The sequence below is a fragment of the Coregonus clupeaformis genome, chromosome 27, assembly GCF_020615455.1.
Source record: "Coregonus clupeaformis isolate EN_2021a chromosome 27, ASM2061545v1, whole genome shotgun sequence".
Taxonomy (NCBI): domain Eukaryota; kingdom Metazoa; phylum Chordata; class Actinopteri; order Salmoniformes; family Salmonidae; genus Coregonus; species Coregonus clupeaformis.
In genome coordinates this window covers 17,542,417-17,563,958 of record NC_059218.1, presented here as the reverse complement: position 1 = coordinate 17,563,958, position 21,542 = coordinate 17,542,417, and the positions used below count along the sequence as shown (strand labels likewise).

At 44.0% G+C, this 21,542-nt stretch overlaps 1 protein-coding gene across 3 annotated transcripts in view; it reads right to left on the bottom strand.

The window, feature by feature from the left end:
- Nucleotides 1–17,538: 17,538 nt before the first annotated feature.
- Nucleotides 17,539–21,542, bottom strand: part of LOC121541580 (tenascin) — a 75,626-nt gene continuing 71,622 nt past the window's right edge. For all 3 annotated transcript variants that reach the window (XM_041850687.2, XM_041850688.2, XM_045208057.1), the window contains 6 exons: nt 21,379–21,511; nt 21,090–21,241; nt 20,858–20,954; nt 19,065–19,226; nt 18,721–18,884; nt 17,539–18,611 (listed from right to left, as the gene is read on the bottom strand). In XM_041850687.2, coding sequence (XP_041706621.1) covers nt 18,501–18,611; nt 18,721–18,884; nt 19,065–19,226; nt 20,858–20,954; nt 21,090–21,241; nt 21,379–21,511 — 819 coding nt within the window. In that variant the 3' untranslated portion in view covers nt 17,539–18,500. The remainder of the gene's footprint in view (nt 18,612–18,720; nt 18,885–19,064; nt 19,227–20,857; nt 20,955–21,089; nt 21,242–21,378; nt 21,512–21,542) is intronic.

Below are 21,542 nucleotides of genomic sequence, written 5' to 3'. Positions count from 1 at the left end.
GCTCAACCCACCAAGAGTGCGTAGTTGAGCGCATTCAGGAGAGGAAAAGGGAAAAGGTAGCAAGGCGCAGCCTTAGCTCACTTAATAAAGATCTTTTACTACAGACTCCTAGGAGTTCTGTAGTAAAGGTCTCACACAGCAGGCAGCTGTCTCTGTCCCAATGTGACATGAAGACGCAGCCGCTAGCCGGGAATGACGCCTTGCTGCAGGCCAATGCCTCAGCCAGCGCAGATCAGACCCGTGCGACGTTCACGGAGAGCGGGAATACCAGAGTTACAAGTATAACCAAGGTATGGACGCCTCCGGTCTATTCAAAACGTAACAATGCCCATGGCTCTGAGCGCAGCTCACCACACATTGAGTGTGCTGTTGAGCAGCCGCATGAGACCAGTGAGGAGGTATTGTGGCACCACCGTGTGGTACCGGTCAGTGATCACACCTTTCAGACTCTGTTGAGTACTGTAATGGATGGGTCTCATGGCAAGCAGCAGTCTCAGTCAGACAATGACATGATGACGCAATTGCTATCCGGGGAGAGCGCTCTGTCTCAGGCCAATGCCTCAGCCAGTGCAGTTCAGAACCGTGCTGCGTTCACGGAGGGCCGGATTACTGGAGTTACGGTCGTAACTAACGTATCAAGGCCCCCGATTCACCCAGAACGAGCTGATGTTTCCTCTCCCTTTCGAGGGGGGCCCGCCTTGGGCTATTCCACCAACTCAGTGCTGGGAAATAGCGGCGGCGAGGGCCATAGAGGAATACAGGTCCTTCCTACTGAATGCACCACAGCTTCGTGCGCGCCCGCTTTCTCTGCATTGCTGGCAGTGGCAACGAAGCTGTACCCTCTCACGCTGGCTAGATCAGACGTTGCAGAAGGGTTATGCCCTCCAATTCCATCGGACCCCACCCCCGTTCAGGGGAGTGGTGGAGACGGTGATGAAAACGCCAGACAAAGTAGCCGCTCTGATGTCAGAGATTACGGAACTTTTGGCGAAGGAGGCGGTCACAGTAGTTCCCCGAGAGCAAAGGAACAAAGGGCTGTATTCGCCTTATTTCCTGGTGCCCAAAAAGACGGGGGGAGTGAGGCCGATTTTGGACTTACGCATTCTCAACGAGAGCATAACCAAACGGCCCTTCCGAATGCTGACGACAAAACGTCTACTGGAATGTGTCCAGAAGGGAGACTTTTGCACAAGCATAGACCTAAAGGACGCGTACTTTCATGTGCCGATACAATCGCGCCACAGAAAGTTTCTGCGGTTCGCCTTTCAAGGGGTGGCGTACGAGTTCACGAGGATGCCGTTCGGGTACGCCCTGGCACCTCGAACATTTTCCAAATGTGTGGAGGCGGCATTGGAGCCGCTGCGTCGTCAGGGGATAAGGATATTAGCCTACCTAGACGACCTGCTGGTTCTCGCCCCGTCAGCAGAGCTGGCGTTCACGCACACGACACAGACAGTGATTCATCTCACGCGTCTGGGGTTCGGCTGTGAATTGGAAAAAAGAGCGCACCCTGGCCCAGTCATCAGATTGTCTACCTGGGACTACAGCTAGACACTGTAATGATGAGGGCTCGAATTTCGGACCCTCGAAGGGCAGCATTGTTACTAGCCCTGAGGAAGTGTCGTCCGAATCACACAGTAACGGCGCTATCGATCATGTCACTTTTGGGTCTCATGTCGGCAGCCCACTCTGTGGTCCGCTGGGCTTCTGCACATGCGCAGAACACAGCGGTGGTTCGCCTAACTAAGACTAGACCCAGTGCGTCAAGCGTCATCGGTTGGTGGTGGTTCCTCTCTCGCTAAGAGCAGACCTGGACTATTGGAGGAACCCGGCGTTCTCACGCACGGAGTCCCGATGGGCAAGGTGTCATCCTACAATCCAGTGTTTACAGATGCCTCTCTGACTGGATGGGGAGGGACATGTCAGTCTCAAGCGATAGGAGGTGCATGGCCTCAATCAGGTCGTCACATCAACCTCCTAGAGTTGGAAAGCGGTTCGACTGGTTTTGACCCACTTCGCGTCTACCCTTCGGGGTCGCGATGTGTTGGTCTGGTCAGACAACCGGACCACAGTGGCTCACATAAACCGCCAGGGAGGGGTCAGGTCTCCTGCCCTCCATCGGGCGGCAGTGGAATTGTGGCTGTGGGCTCACAAGCACCTTCGCTCGTTGAGAGCAGCGCACATTCCGGGCTACTTGAACGTGGGCAGACCTCATGTCAAGAGGGGGTCCTCGAGACGACGCAGTGGTGTCTGCACCCGGACATTGTTCTACGAATATGGGAACAATTCGGGAGAGCCGAGGTGGACCTGTTCGCGTCACGTGTGAAGCGCGCAGTGTCTCCTATGGTTTTCCCTGAGGGAACAGGACGAACCACCACTGGGAAGAGACGCATTCGCGCACTACCCGTGGCCGAAAGTTCTTCTGTATGCATTCCCTCCGCTGTCTTGCATTCTCCCACTGCTAGCCAGGGTGAGGTCAGGAGGAGCTGTCAGTGATACTGATAGCGCCCGATCGCCCGGGGCTCCGTGGTTTGCGGAGATGAGTCAGATGTTGATTGCGCCACCTTGGCCAATTCCACATCGACGAGACGCGTTGACCCAGGCGGGAGGCTCGATAGGGCAGTGGCCCATAATCGGCCAACCACTGAAGGCTTGGTTCCTGAATGGGACAGGTTGAGGCGCCGTGGGTTATCTGATGCAGTGATCAGAACCATACAGGGCGCAAGAGCCAGTTCCACTTCTAGGGTGTATACCAGCAGATGGAATGTTTTCTCACGATGGTGTGACACACAGGACGTGGACCCCATGAGCTGTCAGGTAGAGAGTGTTCTCTCATTCCTGCAGTCTATGTTTGATAAGCAGAAATCGCCCTCCACCATTCGAGTGTTTGCAGCGGCAATTTCAGCTGGTCATGAAGGGTTTAACGGGAAAAACGTGTTCAGTCACCCATTAGTGAAACGTTTCTTATTGGGAACGCGACTGCTTAGGCCGATGCCTAGAGCTACGCTGCCCAAGTGGGATTTGGCTCTGGTTCTCGAAGCGCTATGTAAATCGCCGTTCGAGCCATTGAATCAAATACCCCTCAAGATGCTGTCTATCAAGACGGCGCTGTTGCTCGCCTTGACTACTGCTAAGCGGGTCAGTGATTTGTGTGCACTGTCGACGAGACCCGACTGCCTTGCCATCAATGGCGATCTGAGCAGAGCGGTGTTACGTCCTAATCCGGCATTTGTGCCGAAGGTTATTAACAGTGCATATAGATCACAGATCGTGGGAATTGTGGGCTTTTCATCCCCCTCCCCATGGGGAGAGGAGTGAGAAAAGCTTCATTGTCTGTGCCCAGTACGCGCTTTGGCGTGTTACGTTGAGCGCACAGCAGCGGTTAGGTCATCGCCTCAGCTGTTTGTGTGTCAGTGCGGCTGCATTAGGTAGACCACTTTCAAAACAGCGATTGTCTCATTGGCTTTGTGAAGGTATTGAGACGGCGTACGAGGCGCGGGGCAACAACCGCCTCAGGGTATTAGAGCGCACTCCACTCGTGGAGTAGCAGCTTCTACTGCCCTCTTCAGAGGAACAGAGGTAGAGGATATTTGTAGAGCAGCGTCATGGTCGACACCGTCTCCTTTTATCCGTTTCTATCTGTTGGATATGTCTTCTAACTCTTTGGCTCGGTCTGTACTCAGCGTGGCTGAAGGGAGATCTTGAGAAAAAACAGAGAAAGAAAGCAGGATTGTGACCATGCTCATAAGTCCGCTTTTATTAGAAGAAACATATTATGGATGGACATGTTTTCTAACTCTTTAGTTCGGTCGGCATTCAGCAGAGCTGAAAGGCGATTTTGAGCTAGAAAGAGAGGACAAAGCAGGACCTTGGACAGGTTCCAATCAGGTCCGCTTTGGTTAGGAGAACTTGTTATATCAAGGATAAGCTTTTTAACTCTCAAGCTCGATTGCACTCAGCACAGCTGAAGGAGAATCTTGAGCTGGAGGAGAGAGAAGCAGGACGATAGACAGGTCTCTATCAGGTCCGCTTTGGATGAAAAGCATATCTGGTGGCATGTCTCCTGACTGACAGTGTCAGTATGGTAGAGACATGTATTGAGTGGACAGAATGTGAGGTCATCTATCTAATGGTTCAGTTTAGTATGACTGGTATATTTTGTTCCTGCCTACTAATCTCTGGGTTCCATTGAGTGAGTAAGGCGGTCTATTGGACACATAATGTAGAGTGACATTTTATGTCATTCCATTAGTGGATGATAGTGTTGTCTCAGAATATTGAGGCACGGCTATCTGCTAGTACAGATTAGCATGGCTTCTATTCTGATGATCTGCCCACTAGCCATTGGCATTGCCATTGAGCTAGATAGGGCGGGTCTATAACCGATGACGCGGTATATTGTGACGCCCGGATGGGGTTTTTAGTCACAGTACTGCGAGAATTGGTTGCAGCCATTGTGTTAGGCTCGGCAGGGAGTACATTTTGGAGCGTTTCGCTCCGCCTTAAACCACTAGGAGCAGAGCTCCCCTATGGGGCGGAGCTCCACGATATAGAACGACTAGTTACCGGAGTGTAACTCCAGTTCTATGAGTGGAGCGGAGCCCCATAGGACTTAAGGCCCTGCCGACCCTCTCTAGTCTCGCTGAATATAATATCTCGGGAGGCAGATTGAGGGAACGGGTCCCTTTATATAGGGGCACCTGTGCTCCCATTGGCTGACAGGTGTGTGCATAATTTTGCTTCAGGCTGTTTCTGCCGTAGGGCAGAGGGTAAACCACTAGGAGCAGAGCTCCCCTATGGGGCTCCGCTCCACTCATAGAACTGGAGTTACACTCCGGTAACTAGTCGATTCGGTATAATGTGGCTCTTCACCGTCTTACAGACGGGTTAGCTGACAACGTCACAAAAAGAATGTGCACGCTTCAATGGAGCAGAAGGCTGTGTGTTGTTGTGATTCTGGATGGCCAGATAGCTAGCAAGAATGACAAGAAACTGCGATGTGGGGAATCGTAGGTGGTTCGCTAGCTAGCTAACCAACAACTGTAACAATGTATTTGAGAGACAAGTGCTCATTGTTTTCAATAAACATTGGAGACAAAATATAGTTTGCAAGTTGTCAACAATCTAAGCCAACCCCGTCTGTTTTTCCCCATAGCTGCGCACACGTTGGTTTTGTTGCTAAACAACCAATCCTGTTTTGTTAGACTTCAGTGTGGCTTTTGACATTGTCGATCATAGTCTGCTGCTGGAAATACGTATGTGTTATGGCTTTACACCCCCTGCTATATTGTGGATAAAGCCTGCGAGCTGTATAAGTGATTACATATTTTTTTGATAATACAGAATATAGAAATCACAGGATATTGTCAGAAAATAAGTTGGCTTTATTTAGAGTGCCAAAATATTTTTTCAAAAACAATAGGAGTCGGTATAATGTGGCTCTTCACCGTCTTACAGACGGGTTAGCTGACAACGTCACAAAAAGAATGCGCACGCTTCAATGGGGCAGAAGGCTGTGTGTTGTTGTGATTCTGGATGTTATATGTAGTACTGTTTTATCTTTGGTTTGATAAATAACTGTCACGATCGTTGAGAGACGGGTCAGACCAAGGTGCAGCGTGATATGCGTACATGTTTATTAAGACGAATAAACACTTGACAAAATAACAAAACGTGAAGCTCAAACAGTGGCTACACACAACAAGCATAACACGAGTCACAAACAAGATCCCACAACTAAGGTAGGCAACCAGGCTACCTAAGTATGATCCCCAATCAGAGACAACGAGCGACAGCTGCCTCTGATTGGGAATCACACCCGGCCAAACATAGAAATACAAAACTAGATCTAAACATAGATATACAATGACATAGATCTCAACTGAAACTCACACCCTGACCAAACCAACAAGAGTTCTCTAGATCAGGGCGTGACAATAACATAAGTGCCTTAATGTGTTTGGACCCCAGGAAGAGTAGCTGCTGCCTTGGCAACAGCTAATGGGGATCTCTAATAAATACAAATACAAATCCGCTGCTCGTGTAGTGCGCCTCGACATGATTTCGGTCAAATTTTAATTAAATAAAATTAGGATAAAATATAAATTTCTCCCACTATACAAATGTAAAGTGATATGTCGTATTGGGACTTTTAGTTGGAAGGATGAAACAAATCAGAATGTTTAACATGCTACTAGCCCAGATATCAATGTGTGATATAAAGAAATTGTGGTTGTGGCCCTGCTATATACAGTGCATTTGGAAAGTATTCAGACCCCTTGCCTTTTTTTAATGACAAAGCAAAAACAGGTTTTTAGAAATGTTTGCAAATGTATTAAAAAGAAAATACTGAAATATCTTATTTATTAAGTATTCAGACCCTTTGCAATGAGACTCGAAGTTGAGCTCAGGTGCTTACTGTTTCCATTGATCATCCTTGAGATGTTTCTACAACTTGATTGGAGTCCACCTGTGGTAAATTCAATTGATTGGACATGATTTGGAAAGGCATACACCTGTCTATATAAGGTTACACAGTTGTCAGTGCATGTCAGAGCAAAAACCAAGCCATGAGGTCGAAGGAATTGTCCGTAGAGCTCCGATACAGGATTGTGTCCAGGCACAGATCTGGGGCAGGGTTTCTGCCGCATTGAAGGTCCCCAAGAACACAGTGGCCTCCATCATTCTTAAATGGAAGAATTTTGGAACCACCAAGACTCTTCCTAGAGCTGGCCACCCGGCCAAACTGAGCAATCGGGGGAGAAGGTCCTTGGTCAGAGAGGTGAACAAGAAACCAATGGTCACTCTGACAAAGCTCCAGAGTTCCTCTGTGGAGACGGGAGAACCTTCCAGGCACATGAGTTTGCCAAAAGGCACCTAAAGACTCTCAGTCCATGAGAAACAAGATTCGCTGGTCTGATGAAACCAAGATTGAACTCTTTGGCCTGAATGCCAAGCATCACGCATGGAGGAAACCTGGCACCATCCCTACGGTGAAGCATTGTGGTGGCATGGACTGGAGACTAGTCAGCATCGAGAGAAAGATGAACGGAGCAAAGTACAGAGAGATCCTTGATGAAAACCTGCTCCAGAGCACTCAGGACCTCAGACTGGGGCGAAGGTTCACCTTCCAACAGGAAAACGACCCTAAACACACAGCCAAGACAACGCAGGAGTGGCTTTGGGACAAGTCTCTGAATGTCCTTGAGTGGCCCAGTCAGAGCCTGGACTTGAACCCGATCGAACATCTCTGGAGAGACCTGAAAATAGCTGTGCAGCGACGCTCCCCATCCAACCAGACAGAGCTTGAGACGATCTGCAGAGAAGATTGAGAGAAACTCCCCAAATACAGGTTTGCCAAGCTTGTAGCGTCATACCCAAGAAGACTCGAGGCTGTAATCGCTGCCAAAGGTGCTTCAACAAAGTATTGAGTAAAGGGTCTGAATACTTATGTAAATGTATTATTTGATTTTTATTAATTATTTTTTTTTGCAATAATGTATACAAACTTGTTTTTGCTTTGTCATTATGGGGTGTTGTGTGTAGACTGATGAGGGGAAATTTTTTAATAATCAATTTTAGTAACGTAACAAAATGTGGAAAAAGTCAAGGGGTCTGAATTCTTTCCGAATGCACTGTATGTGTGACCCTCTCATGGACTAGATTCTCATCAGTAGATTGTACTTTAGGCCTACAGTAACTGCATGTCATGCTTCTCTAATAGAGTCGTAATCTTCTTAGGCCACAGTCCAACATATACAATGAATGTACAGCACTTTATATAATGTACTATGTCAGCTATGTCATCACCTTATATGAAATATTGGAAAATGCTTTTATAGAGTCAATGAGTTGAGTCAGGGTACTTTAGGGTATAACGGCATTGAGGTTATGGCCCTGCTGTGTGTAACCCTCAATGGACTAGTTTTTTCATGTACAGTAACTCAATTTTTGCCTTTATGTGCTCCTTTTTCTGCACATCAAATTTTTCCATCACCATAGAATATTGGATGTAAAATTAAGGTATTTTCTTCTCATACATCCTGTAGTACAAGTAGGAATACTAATTTCACTAGCGATTGGAGAGTGTTATGGCATGCATGCTGTTGTACAACTTAACAAAAGGAAGAAATATACAAATTCAACCAGTACAAAAGGATGAATAGTAATTCAACCAGCATGCAGCGAAAGAGTCTGAAATCCTCTCTCTCTCTCTCTCTCTCTCTCTCTCTCTCTCTCTCTCTCTCTCTCTCTCTCTCTCTCTCTCTCTCTCTCTCTCTCTCTCTCTCTCTCATCCTTTATACAGCCTCATTCGCATTGGTGTCGCTTAGCAACAAACTTAATTGCCACGGAAACAAAATAACACGGGTTTACCATGCCATCATATTTCATACATTACAATGACCGTCATGACTTAGAAAACATAAATAAAATTATTAATTTACCATTTAATTCTGCTTCCGTCCCTCCCCTTCTTGCCCTTTAATCAAAACATTAACATCTGGCCCTATAGCGCCTGGGCGCAATTGCTCCGCTCCACAAAAAGGAACAATAGCAACAGAAATCCATGCATTTGATCCTGAGCAATTAACTAAATGAGCAGCGTTGTTTATCTCGTATGACACCCCTTTGGTCCATTAGAGGGGATAATTCACCATGTTGATAGGCAATAACCTCCACATGTGTGTGTGTACGTGTGGGGTCACTGACACCCTCAGCCACCCTGATCATGCGAGGTCTACTCTTATTTTCTTACCCATAATTACGAGCACACATTCGTTAAATATATCCATCTTAAATTTCCAATATGTCAGCAGAGGTGATCAGGGGGCATAAATTTGCAATTACAATCCTACAAATTATTCCCCATAGCCCTTTGTGTCTTGTGGACAGTTTGTCTCATGTTCTCTGTTATCGATTCTTAAGTATGGGAATGGAAAAGCCTCTATGATTAGAAAGATACTGATCATCATGTAAAGCTAATGTGAGTGTGTATTTTTCATGTAAAATGTAATATCCTAGTATGTTGCCGGATCATCATTCACCTATGCCTACCTACTGATTGCATTATTAATGCACTAAGGGGTTGTAAAACACTCAAAGCATCACAGATAACCTTGACTATAAAGCTCCTAGAGACCTCTTTATCTCCGAATACATCTACTTTTCATCTGGTGTCTGTTTCTATGTTGGACCAGGATGTCTTTGGGTTAAACATGGGCTCCATCCAACAAGAAAAAGGATGGGCTGATCATTCTTGGCAGAGAAATGTGAATTGAACAAGTGAGTTTCTAGAAGGCAAATAGTGAGTTCCTTGAAAACATTCATTTCCAATTGGATCCCCGGGCTCAGACTTGTCCAGAAAAAAACATCTGTCTTTATGCTCAAACCTGTCATCTATGTTATATATAATTTCAAACATGATGGATGTAGTCATTAAGATTGGGAGATTTAGCTTTGGCTTCAATTCCAACCTACCCTGTCTAGCTCTTTCTTGAAGGGGCACGACAGGGTGCTAAATGAAATCTCTTGTTTATACAAACACACCTTTTTAAGCCTTTAGGGCCTTCACATGTACAGCTGTAGTGTGGCTGAACGAGATGAGATGAAACATGAAATGGATCACTTTCCCTGTCTTATTTAAATTTTTTTAGTAGTGTGGAAAGTGTGGAAGACAGTGACAAGCCTGTGTCAGATGATTTCAATGTGTCGGGCCACAGTGTCATGGACTCTGGACTGTGAGAGTACAGCCAATTCAAATATAACACAGACATACAACAAACTCTTGGGAAAAGATTTCCTTGAAAAACGTGATTAATGACAATCCAATGAGTTCCACTGAGGCCACATGTGATGGCCAATGTAAACAGGTTCCCTCCGGATGCACGCTAAAACTTTGCACAATGTGGACTGGTACAATGTGGAAATGTGGAACTACTTCTTCATTGCCCATTTGATTCAAAAGGATAAACGATGAAAGTGAAAAAAAAATAGGCCTACACACTGGCGTAGCACACCCCCCCGCAGCCCCCACAAGGTTGGGGGCCCACAAGCTTTGGGGCCCCCCCGGGTGCATGTCATAAGCCTGCTACACATAAAACTGCTACATTTTCTCTCAGCCTCATGACAAAATGTGTAGAATAGCAGGAAATTAGCTCAGAGATTCTTGAAAGTCGGAGAAATCATTGTCTGTCAGGGAAACTTTATATTTATAGTTGAAAACAATTGATTTTGTTGCATTATTTGAGCTTAGAATTTACATTTAAGGGAATTCTATAAGGGATATATTCATTATTCATTTCATTGTCTGCTCTATGCCTGGAAATGCCTTTGTCTGGAGCAAAGGATCCCAATTCCAAACTCTCCAAAGATAATGGATTGTCACGCCCTGGCTCTGGGGACTCTTATATGTTGAGCCAGGGTGTGGATTTTCTATGTGTTATTGTCTATGTTTTGTTCTAGTTCGTGTATTTCTATGTTGGCCAGGGTGGTTCCCAATCAGAGGCAGCTGTAGCTTGTTGTCTCTGATTGGGGACCATACTTAGGCAGCCTGTTTGCCACTGTTTATTGTGGGATCTTGTTCCATAAGGTTTGTTTTGGTGTATTAACCTAGGACTTCACGTATCGTTTGGTTTGTTGTTTTGTTCGTGTTGTGGACGTAAATAAAGATGTACGCTTACCACGCTGCGCCTTGGTTCCACGAGTCCTTAAACGATCGTGACATGGATATTAACTGAAAAATGATCTTATGTAGTTTCTTGCAATAGCCCTCTGTGACTTTAAAGAATATTTCTCTCAAAACTGTGATTACCAAAAGATGTGTCTGGAGAGTTGGTCAACTCCGTCAGATTTGTCTAAAATCCTAAATTAATCAGGAATGAGCAGGGTCAGCTATACCATAAGGACCCCTTATTCATGTGCTCATTACATGTATTGCAACAAAGTTCTCTACTTTTCATAGATTTAAACAAACAATATTGGAATCACCATGGTCATAACCATAAACTGTCAACTCCATCTGCCTGATAGATTAAGATAGAATATGAATTTCGGTCCAACTATGTTACATTTCATTAGGTTTTAGAGTCATAAAGCAACTGGGGAAAAAATGATATACCACTTGAATTAAGAATTTTTTTTCACTTTTGCCAACTCTGTAAAACATCAACTCTGTCAGGCTTTGTCGAACGTCAACTCCGTTAGAGTGCTGAAAAATCTGATAGAATCTTTATGTTTTTATTGGGGATTTTCAAATGAATCATTTTCCATATTTGACAAATGTTTGTATTTTATTTATTTTTTTAGAGGAAAAAAAAAAATGTCTGTTTTTATCTGTTGTCAACTCCGTCAGTAGCTTGTCAACTCTGTCACTGAGTTGCTTTATAAATGTTGTTTTATGTTCTGAATCTAGAAAAACATGCCAAAATGCTAACAAAACATATTTGAATAATATAATGTTAGAATTAAACAATCAAGGCCATTAAACACTTATTGGACAATAGGAGGGGGGGGGGGGGCTTGCTCAGACCTTGCGGGGGGCCCCATGAAACAGCGCTACGCCATTGGGCCTATATTTATTAGCCTAATAAAGGGGTATGTATCTGGTAATACAAAGCGTTATTGAATTTGCATACAGAGTAGTTTACCATCGATGATAATGTCATCACTAATTTGCTTTTGATTAAATGAATTTTTTCATAATTACTGTATGGAATATATTTACACATGCACATACATTATTATTTGACTCATATGACATGGGATGACGAACAAACTACCAGACGTTGAAACTGGGCTTTCTGAAAAAGCACCACCGTTAGGTTGGTTAGGTCATGAATTACATTACATCCGTAGGAACAGCTTGTCTAATGGACAAATTGTGCAAAATTGTGGTAACTCTTTGAGCAAATAATGACATAACTCTGAGCAAACATTGACAGGCACAATACACAGCAACGCCATGACGGTTCCGAGAATCATTTTCTAATTTTGGATCACATCCGTTGTATATATTATGTTTTATAGCGGCCTGGGGGGCCTAGTGCCTTTCAAGAGTGAGGCCTACCTCTATAGGGCCTCTGTGAATGACCTGAGGATAACCTTATGGAGGTGAGACGTTGCCAAACAAATGCACTTTGTTTCAGGGAATACTGGGTAAATCGGAAATTACACCCTATTTCTCATATAGTTCACTATGTTTGACCAGAGCCATATTATAATAGTGCGCTATATGGGGAATAGGGTGTCATTTGAGTAGCCATTCTTAATGCCATATACATTGCATTCAGAATGTATTCAGACCCCTTGACTTTTTCCACATTTTGTTACGTTACAGCCTTATTCTAAAATGTAATAAATACTTTTTCCCCCTCATCAATTTACACACAATACCCCATAATGACAAAGAGAAAACCTGTGTCCACCTGTGGTAAATTCAATTGATTGGACATTTGGAAAGGTGCACACATGTCTATATAAGGTCCCACAGTTGACAGTGCATGTCAGAGCAAAAACCAAGCCATGTGTTCGAAGGAATTGTCCGTAGAGCTCCGAGACAGGATTGTGTCATGGCACAGATCTGGGGAAGGCTACTAAAAAAATTCTGCAGCATTGAAGGTCCCCAAGAACACAGTGGCCTCCATCACTCTTAAATGGAAGAAGTTTGGAACCACCAAGACTCTTCCTAGAGTTGGCTGAGCAATCAGGGGAGAAGGGCATTGGTCAGGGAGGTGACTGAGAACCCGATGGTCACTCTGACAGAGCTCCAGAGTTCCTCTGTGGAGATGGGAGAACCTTCCAGAAGGACAACCATCTCTGCAGCACTCCACCAATCAGGCCTTTATGGCAGAGTTGCCAGACGGAAGCCACTCCTCAGTAAAAGGCACCTGAAAGCCCGCTTGTAGTTTGCCAAAAGGCACCTAAAGGACTCTCAGACCATGAGAAACAAGATTTTCTGGTCTGATGAAACCAAGATTGAACTATTTGGCCTGGATGCCAAGCATCACATCTGGAGGAAACCTGGCACCATCCCTAAGGTGAAGCATTGGGGTGGCAGCATCATGCTGTGGGGATGTTATTCAGCGGCAGGGACAGGGAGATTAGTCAGGATTGAGAGAAAGATGAACGGAGCAATGTACAGAGAGATCCTTGATGAAAACCTGCTCCAGAGCGCTCAGGACCTAAGACTGGGGTGAAGGTTCACCTTCCAACAGGACAACGACCCTAAGCACACAACCAAGACAACACAGGACTGGCTTCGGGACAAGTCTCTGAATGTCCTTGAGTGGCCCAGCCAGAGCCGGGACTGGAACCCGATCGAACATCTCTGGAGAGACCTGAAAATAGCTGTGCAGCGACGCTCCCCATCCAACCTGACAGAGCTTGAGAGGATCTGCAGAGAAGAATGGGAGAAACTCCCCAGATACAGGTGTGCCAAGCTTGTAGCGTCATACCCAAGATGACTCGAAGCTGTGATCGCTGCCAAAGGTGCTTCAACAAAGTACTGAGTAAAGGGTCTTAATACTTACAGTGCCTTGCAGAAGTATTCACCCCCCTTGGCATTTTTCCTATTTTGTTGCCTTACAACCTGGAATTAAAATGGATGTTTTTGGGGTTTGTATCATTTGATTTACACAACATGCCTACCACTTTGAAGATGCAAAATATTTTTTATTGTGAAACAAACTAGAAATAAGACAAAAAAACAGAAAACTTGAGCGTGCATAACTATTTACCCCCCCAAAGTCAATACTTTTTAGAGCCACCTTTTGCAGCAATTACAGCTGCAAGTCTCTTGGGGTATGTTTCTATAAGCTTGACACATCCAGCTACTGGGATTTTTGCCCATTCTTCAAGGCAAAACTGCTCCAGCTCCTTCAAATTTGATGGGTTCCGCTGGTGTACAGATATCTTTAAGTCATACCACAGATTCTCAATTGGATTGAGGTCTGGGCTTTGACTAGGCCATTCCAAGACATTTAAATGTTTACCCTTAAACCACTCGAGTGTTGCTTTAGCAGTATGCTTAGGGTCATTGTCCTGCTGGAAGGTGAACCTCCGTCCCAGTCTCAAATCTCTGGAAGACTGAAACAGGTTTCCCTCAAAAATTTCCCTGTATTTAGTGCCATCCATCATTCCTTCAATTCTGACCAGTTTCCCAGTCCCTGCCGATGAAAAACATCCCCACAGCATGATGCTGCCACCACCATGCTTCACTGTGGGGATGTTGTTCTCGGGGTGATGAGAGGTGTTGGGTTTGTACCAGACATAGCGTTTTCCTTGATGGCCAAAAAGCTCAATTTTAGTCTCATCTGACAAGAGTACCTTCTTCCATATGTTTGGGTAGTCTCCCACATGGCTTTTGGCGTACACCAAATGTGTTTGCTTCTTTTTTTCTTTAAGCAATGGCTTTTTTCTGGACACTCTTCCGTAAAGCCCAGCTCTGTGGAGAGTACAGCTTAAGGTGGTCCTATGGACAGATACTCCAATCTCCGCTGTGGAGCTTTGCAGCTCCTTCAGGGTTATCTTTGGTCTCTTTGTTGCCTCTCTGATTAATGCCCTCCTTGCCTGGTCCGTGAGTTTTGGTGGGCGGCCCTCTCTTGGCAGGTTTGTTGTGGTGCCATATTCTTTCAATTTTTTTATGATGGATTTAATGGTGCTCCGTGGGATGTTCAAAGTTTCTGATATTTTTTTATAACGCAACCCTGATTTGTACTTCTCCACAACTTTGTCCCTGACCTGTTTGGAGAACTCCTTGGTCTTCATGGTGCCGCTTGCTTGGTGGTGCCCCTTGCTTAGTGGTATTACAGACTCTGGGGTCTTTCAGAACTGGTGTATATATACTGACATCATGTGACAGATCATGTGACACTTAGATTACACACAGGTGGACTTTATTTAACAAATTATGTGACTTCTGAAGGTAATTAGTTGCACCAGATCTTATTTAGGGGCTTCATAGCAAAGGGGGTGAATACATATGCACTCACCACTTTTCCGTTATTAATTTTTTAGAATTTGTTGAAACAAGTTATTTTTTTCATTTTACTTCACCAATTTGGACTATTTTGTGTATGTCCATTACATAAAATCCATTTAAATTACAGGTTGTAATGCAACAAAAGGCACTGTTTGTAAATGTGACATTTCTATTTTCAATTTTTTGCAAAAATGTATAAAATCCAGTTTTTGCTTTGTCAAAATGGGGTATTGTGTGTAGATTGATGAGGAAAAAAACAAATTTAATAAATTTTAGAATATTTCTGTAAGGTATCAAAATGTGGAAAAAGTCAAGGGGTCTGAATACTTTGCACTGTACATAATTATAATGTATACAATGTAATAGACATTACTATTAAATTTGAAAACTGTAATTACAGACTGCAATTACCATGTTGTTAGTACAGTGTGGCAGGTAGCCTAGCGGTTATCCTTCATCTGCGTTTTTGGACTGCCCTCTTTAATTCAAACCACAGGTTTTCAATGGGGTTCAAGTCCAGAGACTGAGATGGCCATTTCAAAATTTAGATTTTGTGGTCAATTAACCATTTCTTTGTGGATTTTGATGTGTGCTTGGGGTCCACTTGCGTCCAAGTTTCAGCCGCCTGGCAGAGGCAACCAGGTTTTTGGCTAAAATGTCATTGTACTGGGTAAAGTTCATGATGCCGTTGACCTTAACAAGGGCCCCAGGACCAGTGGAAGCAAAATACCCCCATAACATCAAAAATCCAGTAGGTATGGGGTTATTTTCTGCATATGATTCCTCTTTTCGATGCGAAACCCACAACTGTTGTGCGTTCTGGGGCCATTGTTAAGGTCAACGGCATCATGAACTTCCAATCCAAGTGCCAATGCCGTTTATCAAACTCCATGCGGTGCTATGGTCAGATGACATGAAAATAGAGGTCTTTAGCCACACAAAGCCAATGCAGAAAAGTACCTCATACTTACTGTAAAATGTGGCGGTGGATCTTTGATGCAGGGTTATATCTTTCTATCTATCTAGCTGGCTGGTCTGAGTGGACACGCATATCTCATGGCCTAGATTGGGATGACAGGAATCAGGTCAGGGCCCAGCTTCATCCAGATTACAATGCAAACACAATGACAAGGATCAAGCAGCAACAGAAAAAAAAGAGATATAAAACCATGTGGCTAGTTGAGGCCTGATAGTATCTGCAAGTAGAACATGGTGTGGTACAGAAATTATGACTCACACTGTATGATAACTGACCTGTCCACAAAAGAGTATAGTGGTGGATTTGTTCGATTTGTTTCGGTTTTTGTCAAATTCCTTATTTGATCTGCCAATCTGATGGTATCATCAGAAAGATTAGTGGTTTGGTTCATCAGGCTTGCTTCCTAACTCTTTACTATAGCTTCATTTACCCATATCTCATTTACTGTAATATTGTCTGTGCCAGTACATATGCCTCCTACCAACACAAATTACTCATCATACAAAATAAGTTTGCAAGACTAACCACCTCCTCTAACTTCATGGCTAATCTGCACCTTTGTTTAAGAAACTCAATATCTTGTCTATTTACGACATCAGTGTATGCCAATTATGCATTTTAATCTACAAATACTCATACCTCCCAGACAGTTCACCTAAACCCTTCAATGGATTCTTCCAGATAACCTTCACCCTCCCCACTGCCGCAACTCACATAGTCAATTCTCTATCAGATACAGAGGTACCATACTTTGAATTCTTATCTTCACATTACCAAAACCTCATCATCCCTCAATAACTTCAAGCGAAGACTGGGGGTCAGCCTGATGAACCAAACTACTCAGTAATCTCCTCCATGTAGCCCAACTCTCACACACTCACATCCACACATGCACACACACGTAAAAAAAAAAACATTGCCGATTGCTGATCGGTTCATTTGCACATTTATGATTAGTGGGTTTTGTTATCCGTTTTAACTAACCTTTTTAATTTTTTGTATTTATGTATTGTATATATTTTTTTGTGATGTGGTTTTTATATAAGCCCTTGGGCATCCAACCACACCTGCACACCATTTTTTATATATTTGTTTTTATCTGTATTGTTGTTTATCACTAATTTTCTTTGGTGCAAATAAATTAAACCTAAACCTACATTTGAGATGACAGTGATAAATCCTTAGCATGGATATCTTCTGTGGTTCTTTGATTTTTTGCAGTCAACAAAAAAAATGTATATGTATTTTCCTAATAATGAATCCTTTTGATTTCCGCTTATTTTTTAATTGTTTACCTTACATTACAAACAAAAAAACATTAAAGAGCCACTTTTACAGAAGTAGCCTAGTTAGTTGATGTGTGCTATTGTTGGTTGAATAAATGTGCTATTTAAATTGCAGACCTATTAGTTAATATACTCTCAATCTGTGTGATGTTGCATACTGATTAGTCCTTTTCTTATGATGAAGGCATGAACACATGAAGACTCAACACTGCCATCTGCTGTTAATAGAAAACTGGTACTGTATGTAAAGGGTACTGGTATGTTTGATATGGGCAGCTCAAAAAAGTGCTGACACCTTTTAACAAAGTATCTTTTATTGTATGGAGGGTTACATATAGAAATCTATTTTTAATTCAGTTGAAAACAAAATAAAAGCATCATGTAAACCGGTATTCAATTATGTCCGTGGTTGAAACCCCTACCATGATCTTCTCAAGAACAGTTTTCCCACTTTGTTGTATATGTGGAAATAGTGTTAATAAATTCAAATCGGTTGGGAATAATAGAAAATGTAATTCTAAATATCAATCACTCAACATGAAACAAATGATGCCTAATTTAGTCGGTCCTGCCCTCAAGTCTGTAGAAGGATTTACTGTATGAATCGAGGGAAACTTTGTTAACCTCAATAGATGTATTTTCTCCCTCCTTGGGGAGACTGAGGGATGTGGCATCAAGCCACGTTATTATTACCACGTGACTCTGAAATGTTGCTTGTTGAAAAGTTCAACAGTGCTGTCTACAGTAATGTACAACGGGTTTTAAATGCTCAGACAGTTTTTCAATAACTGCCAGAGAGAGAGAGAGAACGTGACAGTGTGGAAGATTAGAACGTAGGAGCAAGAGTCAAAGTTGGAATAGGTCTCTTTTGACCCTTTCATTGTTTCACATTTCATAATCAATCTGCCTTATTCCTAATTAGCATATTGAAATATCTTTGGACCTATAAGGAGACATGTTTTGCTTGTCAATTTTCCAATGAACACAAACAATAAAATAAATCAAACACACAAAAGTGCCAATTCAGTCCATTCTAAACCCTCCACCAAACAAATGTTTTTTCTCCCGCCAATCAGATTGTGCCGTCTTTGGTTTAACGTATCCATCCCAATATTGACAGCTAGTTGGATAAAAACACATTCAGTTACATGATTGTCCTTGCTTGATGTGCGGCTTGGTGAACTGAAGATTGAGGGTCAGAGGAGGGTCAAGGGGAGATGGGGGGGGGGGGAGAGAGAGCTGGGGGGCAGTATAAAGTCTATGATCTTTTCCTTCGACTTTCAACGTTTCTGAAGTTGACGGGTCTAATCTTCATTTCGGCGAACTGTATTGAATGCTCGTGTCCCTTCCAATGGAACCAGTTGATACCCTGAAAAAAGGATACATTTTTTACACACACACACACACACACACACACACACACGTTGATTTTGTGAAGGAGAAAGACGGCCAATACTTTGTAGGTCACACATCCGTACCTTGCTGTGACTATCGTCACCATATCTCCCCATAAGGTTGACACGATGGCAGTTCTTGTACCAGAAGGCACCCTTATAGGACAGGGCACAGTTGGTGACGGCGATGTCATTGTCATTGTCATACGTGGAGAAGGGCCGGCCCTGATGATAAGTCATAGAGTCACCTAGGAAACAAGTGGCACACAGTGACTGGTGTGAAGAAATGTGAATAGGTCAATCAGAGTTATACAGTTTACTGTAAAGTGTATTGGGATATTTAAATGGAGTTGAATGAAATCCAGATTTGATTTGATGTTCTATGCAGGATCACTAGTAAACAAAGCTATTATCATCATTGTCCTTACCTGCTGTGCCGCTGAACCCTCCTATGTGCATCTTGTAGCGGCTGCGGGGTTCTGCGATGGTGAACTTGTCATACTGAGCATAGGCCGACTCCCCGTTGTCCCTCAGGTCCACACGCAGCTCGTACTGGCCTGCTGTTGTCATCTTGTGGAGGTTGGCCAGACCTGAAACAACAGGAAAGGACATCACAGTGCCATTCCGTGGTTCCTGGGTTGGGGCCCTGGGTCTGAACCCCACCCTGTGCAACTGGGTCCTGGACCTCCTGACGGGCCGCCCCCAGGTAGTGAAGGTAGGAAACAACACCTCCACTACGCTGATTCTCAACACAGGGGCCCCATAAGGGTGCGTGCTCAGCCGCTTCCTGTACTCCCTGTTCACCCATGACTGCATGGCCACGCACGCCTCCAACTCAATCATCAAGTTTGCAGACGACACAACAGTAATAGGCCTGATTACCAACAACGACGAGACAGCCAACAAGGAGGAGGTGAGGGCCCTGGCGGAGTGGTGCCAGAAAAATAACCTCTCCCTCAATGACAACAAAATGAAGGAGCTGATCGTGGACTTCAGGAGACAGCAGAGGGAGCACAACCCCATCCACATTGACGGGGCTGCAGTGGAGAAGTTCCTTGGCTTACACATCACTGACGATCTGAAATGTTCCACCCACACAGACAGTGTGGTGAAGAAGGTGCAACAGAGCCTCTTCAACCTCAGGAGGCTGAAGAAATTGGCTTGGCCCCTAAAACCCTCACAAACTTTTACAGATGCACCATTGAGAGCATCCTGTCTGGCTGTATCACTGCCTGGTATGGCAACTGCACTGCCCGCAAACGCAGGGCTCTCCAGAGGGTGGTGCGGTCTGCCCAACGCATCACCGGGGGCACACTGCCTGCCCTCCAGGACACCTACAGCACCTGATGTCACAGGAAGGCCAAAAAGATCATCAAGAACCTCAATCACCCGAGCCACGGCCTGTTCACCCGCTATCATCCGGAAGGCGAGGTCAGTACAGGTGCAGCAAAGCTGGGACCGAGAGACTGAAAAACAGCTTCTATCTCAAGGCCATCAGATTGTTAAATAGCACTCACTAGCCGGCCTCCGTCCAGTACCCTGCCCTGAACTTAGTCACTGTCACTAGCCGGCTACACCCAGTTACTCAACCCTGCACATTAGAGGCTGCTGCCCTATGTACATAGACATGGAATCACTGGTCATTTTAATAATGGAACACTGGTCACTTTAATAATGTTTACATACTGTTTTACTTATTTCATGTGTATATATTGTATTCTAGTCAATGCCATCCTATTAAACTATTGCTGTATATATACACTATTCTACGTATTCTACAGATATACTAAATATTCTATCCACATACTGTCCATAATGTCTATAATGTCTATACATCCCATCACATATATATATATATATATATATATATATATATATATATATATATATATATATATATATATATACATATACTCGGACTATGATATTGCTCGTCCTAATATTAATATATTTCTTAATTCCATTATTTTACTTTTAGATCTGTGTATTGTTAGATATTACTGCACTGCTGGAGTTAGGAACACAAGCATTTTGTTACAATTGTAATAACATCTTCTAAATATGTGTATGCGACCAAAAAAATTGGATTTGATTTGATTAGATGGCTCATTTGGTTGGAGCATGGTGATGCAACACCAGGATTGTGGTTTGATTCCCGCATGTGCCACAAATACTGAATAAAAAGATAAACATAAGGAGGGGTGGAGAGATGTGGACTCACCAAACCAGAATTCAGCATTAATATCCCCAAAGCCACCAGTGTAATTCTTCCAGTTCCTAAAGAACTCCAGCTTTCCACTCTGGCGCCTCAGGAACACCTGTAAAAGAGAGTTCACAGAACCTGTCATGCAAGCCCTGGTCTCTTTGGCTTTCACAAACATGTAAAGGTAAATCCAATCAAACCTGGTGTTTAGACCTGTGTGTGTGTGCGTGTGTGTGTGTGTGTTCCTCACCATCCATCCGCCTCCATCAGTGGTCATGTCACAGTAGACCTGGATGGGCTGGCTCTCGTCTCCTCCCAGGTAGATGGTGTAGATGCCAGAGGTAGTGTCTCCATTCAGCAGAGCCTGCGAGCAGTCCTTAGGGTATCTGTACAACACTCCGGCTACACGCACAGGCAGACACGTGTACACACTCACTCTTGTCAAAAACAGTGCACTACATAGGAAATAGGATATCATTTGACATCTGCCCAATGTAAAGCTGTGAGGAGAAGAAAATGTTGTGTAGCAGTCTACTTACTGGTGGTGAAGACGGTGGTGGCGTGGTGGCTCCGCTGGGCTCCAGCGATGGCCTGTAGCCTGACGTTGTACTCGGTAGTGCCACTCAGCTGAGTCATGCTGTATGATGTGGATGTAGGGCTCAGGACCACTTCCTGTATTCAAATCAATTCAATCTTTATTCAT